Here is a 6,000-nt window from a genome sequence, read left to right on the forward strand (position 1 = left end):
TCACTCTCTACAACCAYCTGAGAGGAGGCTGTGGGCAGATGGGGGTCAGGCTCTTCTCCCAGGCAGATAGTGACTGGACAAGGGGAAASAGCCTCAAGCTGTGCCAGAGGAGATTCAGGATGGACATCAGAAAGAATTTTTCCACTGAAAGTGTGGTTGAGCATTGGAAAGGAGTGCCCAAGAAAGTGGTGGAGTTACCATCCCTGTAAATGTTCAAGAGATGACTGGATGTGCTATGGTTTAATTGATAAAGYGGTGTTCGATCAAAGGTTGGACTGGATGTTCTTGGAGGTATTTCCCAATCTTAATGATTCTATGATTCATCTCTACCCTGGTCTTGCTCCTGGCAGTACACATATATTTCCACTGTCATGATATACTGAAGAATTAGAKCATAATATCCCTGATACAACAGTGAAACCGTAAGTAAGTCCTTCTGCAAAGAAGACTCTTAACGTTTTATGTAAGTAGTCATAGTACCAAGTTGATAAACAATTCTGTTTGAATTTTGGAATTTCCTATTAATATGCCACCCTCTCTTAAGAGAGAATTTGAGTTGGTTTCTGTAGGTGTGAGGTGTTGACATTGTTTAACTCCAGCTGGCAACTATGTACCGCTCAGCCACTCCCTTCCTTCCTCCCTCTCCCTCGGCAGAGATGGGGAGGAAAATCAGAAAAACTCATAGGTTGAGATAGAAGAGTTAATGATTGCAAGAAAACTAAATACAATACTCCTAATAATAGTAATAACACATGTAATGAAAAGAAGAGTGAGAGGAATAAAACCTGAGAAAGGCAAGAGATGCTCACCACGCACTGTCCAATGCCCAACCTGTTCAGGCAGCAATTGGCACCTCGCAGCCAACCTCACCATTTAGACACAAACATGACACTCTGTTATGAAATATTCCTTTGGCCAGATCAGGTCAGCTGTCCTGGCCATGCTCCCTCCCAGCTCCTCGTGCACCTGGCAGAGCTTGGGAAACTGGTGTCCCTGGCTTAAGAGTAAGCACTACTTAGCAACAACCAAAACATCAGTGTGTAATCAACATTATTCTCCTACTGAACCCAAAACAGAGCACTGTAGCAGCTACCAAGCAGAAAATTACCCGATTCCCAGCCCAAACCAGGACAGGTATATAGAAGTTAATAAGAAGTTAACAATTGTGTAAGGTTTAAGGTGTGACATCCCCATACCAAAACCTAAACAAGTTGACAAATTACTTTTGGTATATGTATTGGTTATTCCCCAGTGTCAGGACACATTTCACTAATTTCCATGTGTAATTAAAAATTTAAAAAGTGCAAGAAATTAACTGACTTTAAATCATGGAAAACTTCAAAAGCAATAATATTGGAAGCTTTACTGCATGTTCACCACTACCGAGAGAGACAGGAAAAAAACACAAAAATACAGAAAGACAAGTGCAAGCATGATGTTCAGCAGTAATGAGAAAGGAATAGAGAAATKATAAAAATCAGAAAAGGTGAATGGTTAATGCCATTTTAAAGTGACAGCAGAACAAGAGCAAGACTGATCTGCAGTCAAAGCACGYCATTTAGGAGCAGTGGGAGAGATGCAATGGAATCCTGTCTGAGTCAGTGGCCAGAAAAGTAAGAGACATTTCAGGCTAGTTTTACCAAACCTGCTGTTTCCCTGTTTCTCTTCCAACATGTACAATAAGAGTACTCTAGCTCTTCTGCCCTCCTGTACACTCTAGGCCCCAGTTACTGCCTCTGTGACAGAGCACTTAAGTAGTTTTAAGCAAAAAAGTAGACAAAAACTACTTTACTGGGTCAGGCCAAAGGTTCACTTCACCCAGAATTCTATCCAATACCCAGGAGGTGAAACAGGACATTCCAGAGAGACCATACCAATGAGTGAGTGCTATGACCTGGAGCAGGTCATCCAAGAGCCACYTCATGGGGCTGCAGAGACTTCCCCACAGGGATTTAATCATTAACTTGGTAATCAATAGCTCTGGGATCCCTCTCAAATTTACCCCATCTCATGCAAAGCAAGGAAGTGAGAACGGCAGAAGTGTATCTACAGATTCACTGTTGATAATGGGGTTTTATATAATATTACTCAACATTTGAATGAGGGTAGATAACTGAGTTAAATGACAGTTACAGAAGTCAAGGACATGTAGCAGGAAAACATTTCCACTCTGTCTTTTCAGACTCACAAAAAACCCTCAGGCACCTTAAGGTCATTAACTTCCCTAGGACCTGCTGTGCTCTCCCAGCCTCTTCTAAGCACATTTCTATCAAAAGACCACAAAAGCACACACACAGTATCATCTAATCASGAAGGTCATGATCCTTCTCATTTAGTGATTATCTTGCCCTTGGAGAGTTACACATGTGGGTGAAAAAACCTGTTTTGTGGACAGACAAACCTCACTTCAAAGCTATCTGTGACTTGCTCAYGGCAGCAGAATAATAGTAAATACTGCACTGTCTCCTTCCTGCTCTCAGCACTGGATGCTCATCCTCCCACTGCTGGCCTTCCTGCCCAGCCAGAACAACACCTGCAGTTAGAGAAGTGGTAAAGGTGTATATGGACATTGGGATGTTTCAATCTGCCTTTTGCATGGAATGTTATAGAAGAAAAAAACAGTGAGAAGTGTAAGCAAACTGGTGAATCATGAACAGACAGACCAACATTTTGTTATAAAATATTCATGCTTTCAGGGTAACCACTTGTTACTGTAGTCACCTGTTGGATTGCTCCTCAAAGCACAATGCTTTAACCAACAGACTTCAAATAAAAGCCCCAAGGCTGTTTTGAAATTAAACTGTTTGATGCAAGTAGCCCCATCTGATTATTAAATATAAAATGATGTGTCAAAATAGGCAGTGGGTCTAAATGAAATGTATAGAATTTTGTACAGAGTTCTGGCAGCAGACTCTCAAGGTAAATGGGGAAGGGCTGCACCCCAAATTAGGGAACCATGAACCAATCTGCAAATTTAAGTCTGCACTGTTGGTCCCTGCCAAATGTCTGCAACAGAAAAAGCAGAAGTTCCCCTTGCCAGGCCTACAGGACAGCCAACAAGCCACAACTCTGCTGCAGTGGCAAAACTTCACAACCTTTCATACCACTGGAAACTATTTATCAAACAAATGATGTGCTGCATGATTACTAAGCTTATGAAATGAAAGTACATKAAGAAGCATGGCAGGAAAAACAGCTGCAGACCAAAGGTAAGAAATTCAAACTCAGAATTATCTGTTTATCTCAATAATCATCAAATTCATTCCCTGTACAATGCTTGAACTGTTGGGATGAAATAAAAACTACAGGACTGCAATTACAAGGACTTTTACCAGAGCAGACTTTGATTTCATATAGTCACAGCCACATGAGCAGCTYCTTTCCAAAGCAATTTTGGCCCTTTCATTTTGTTCTCAATCACCTGCAGGCCCAAGAGACAACCCCACCTGACTCATGTGCCCTGAGGTTGCTCATAAAAGCCATGTAATCAGACTGTCAGTGATTAAAGGCTCTAACCTGTAAATTACTGCTTTATGAGTACACCACATGGACACTCTCAGCTAACAGAAGACATCTGTTTAGCACRCTTCAGTCAGAAATTCAAAAGAACTCTGCAGTTCCCAAATTACAATGATCACAGATATTACTGATGGCTTGATTTCTGAAGAGACAGGATTTCAAGTTTTTGAACTGGGACAACTCCATCTCAATCCTTATTTTACCCAGAGGGATTTACTGAACTACCTGGGCATGTTAATTTGAACCAACAGTAAAAAGTCTGACACACTGTTCCATTCTTTTACAACCAAGAGGACACAAGCCAAGGCTGACAGCATGGTGGKATTCTGTGTATCATAGAACAGAAATGCTTCTTTGAAGTAAAATGAATTTGCTATGTAAGTGAATGACTGATCTTGAATTGCAGCCACTTCTAGAGCAAAAGAATTCCTATGCTACAATTTATGAAAGAAGAAAACCCACTTTATTTACAGTAAGACATAACATTGGCATCAAGATAGACAAGTACCAACTCTTCAGCAGAATTCAGGCCTGCACACTGAATTCTTTCACTAGGTGTTATGCCTGCACACATCCATCTGATAAATTAGACCCTTTCTCTAGCTCTTYCCTACTTGTGAAATTCAGAGCATTTTCTGTCACATCAAAAATCCGGTCTTTTGAGATAAGTGGCAAAAAGCTGCCCAAAAATAAGAGAAAATAGAGTCAGCATCCACTGATGGAAGTTTTAGCCTAGGAAGCATGTAACTCAGATATCTGGACTTTGAAAATCTAGTTTTGAAAGACTGAAATATTGATATGAATACTAACACAGCTGAATTGCAGAACAGTTTAATGTAAGTTATGCCACAYGAGCACTAGTGACACAAGCTCCACCTCTTCAACTGACACAACAAAATCCCCAGAACTTTGTGGGCACTAAGAAATACTGTGTTCATTTCTGAACAAATCATCAATATCAGCTTACACATCTTCAGTATTTTCGGGGTGCACCGCTCGGACCTAGGTCTGGTCCTGAAAACACTCCCTTAAGTTTGTAATGCTGATTGTAGGTATCACGACTGCTCAGCTGTTAGACACAGCTGTTAGACATAAGAACACAAAACGGGATACTAAGGGGCAGCTCCGTCCTACCAGCTGAAAGCAATGCATTGCTTAATGAGGATTTAATGCTGTTTCACATTAACATCCCGAGCTACGGGGGCAACCTGGAAAGTGCAAACTGGTCAGAGTCCAAAAACACATTCCAAATCTTTCTCTACTTTTCTGACCTCTGTAACTGTGCTGTTTATATCATTTCACTGAACGGCATTAACAAAAGTTGTGCAAACAAAGCAAATTAGAGGGAAYACAATCTTATCTCTTCAATAAAGACTAGAAAAATGAGTAATTGACATTTTACTGCTGGTTTGTGAGCCTTTGACCACAGTAAGAGCAGAAAATGCTGAAAACGACAATCCTTACAATTATTACMAGCGCGTACAGGAAAATCACGACTTTTAAACTGTCCCCGCGCCCCCCATCCTCTTTGGTGAGACGCCCGTAGCTCCCAGTTTCCAACACCCAGGAGCTGCAGCTGCTCCGCTCCCTGAGGCACAAACTTTCKGCAGAACTTTCCCCGCTGCCGCCCTCCCCTCGCCGGCACTTACTGCGGGTGAGCAGCACCAGGGGCAGGGTGATGGCCACGACACCCGCGGCGATCCCCAGGGTCACCAGCAGCCACTTGAGGAAGCTCTGCAAAGGAGAAGTCCCGTCAGCTGGCGGGGCGCAGGCCCTGCCCTGCCCTGCCCGTCCTGCCGCCCACCCTCCGCTCCCCTCCCCTCACCCTCCGCTCCCCTCACCCTCCGCTCCCCTCACCCACCGGCATCGCGGAGCGGAGCGGGGCGGGCGGGGCGCGGCTCCGTGATCGAGCCGAGGGCGCTGTGCCGGTGCTGTGCCGGTGCTATGCCGGTGCTATGCCGGTGCTGTGCCGGTGCTGTGCCGGTGCTGTGTCTCCCCTGTGCCTCCCCCGTGCCTCCCCTGCCCGCGGGGCTCTCCTCGGGAGCGGCGCTGGGCGGGGGCTGGGGGCGGCTGCCTTGGGAGCGGCCGGCGCTGGGGGTTGTGCAAGATCCCGGCTTTCTGCTGGCTTGGCGATTCGAGCGGCGTTTCYCCGTCAGCTGGCACCCTCGGAGCGCGGTGACACCGCTGTTGGCGGCAGAGGAGGGACTTGGGACACCGGTGGGGTTTCTGTCGGAAATCAGATAACGGCCCACGAGTGAAATGCCTTCAAACGCTGGTGGCAAAGCTCCCARTGTTTTGGTAACACCGGCATTTATTGTAAAGTTTCTGTTCTTTGAAGTTCTTTCTCTGACAATCAAGTCATGAAAGGACTGATAACATTGTAGGAAGGGCTTATATTTATTTGTCTGGCACTGGAGATAGATGTGTAAGTCTGCCAAGAGGARTTTTAAATTAAGTCCAAAAAATGGAAGTATAGGACAA

At 44.5% G+C, this 6,000-nt stretch overlaps 1 protein-coding gene across 1 annotated transcript in view; it reads right to left on the reverse strand.

The window, feature by feature from the left end:
* Positions 1-5,543, reverse strand: part of DPP4 (dipeptidyl peptidase 4) — a 38,821-nt gene extending 33,278 nt beyond the window's left edge. Inside the window, 3 exon segments of the mRNA XM_057367647.1 lie at positions 5,169-5,253; positions 5,381-5,438; positions 5,483-5,543. Coding sequence (XP_057223630.1) covers positions 5,169-5,253; positions 5,381-5,386 — 91 coding nt within the window. The 5' untranslated portion in view covers positions 5,387-5,438; positions 5,483-5,543.
* Between the last annotated feature and the right edge of the window lie 457 nt (positions 5,544-6,000).

The sequence above is a fragment of the Malurus melanocephalus genome, unplaced genomic scaffold (assembly GCF_030028575.1).
Source record: "Malurus melanocephalus ecotype Western Australia unplaced genomic scaffold, MMel_1.1 scaffold_81, whole genome shotgun sequence".
Lineage (NCBI taxonomy): Eukaryota > Metazoa > Chordata > Aves > Passeriformes > Maluridae > Malurus > Malurus melanocephalus.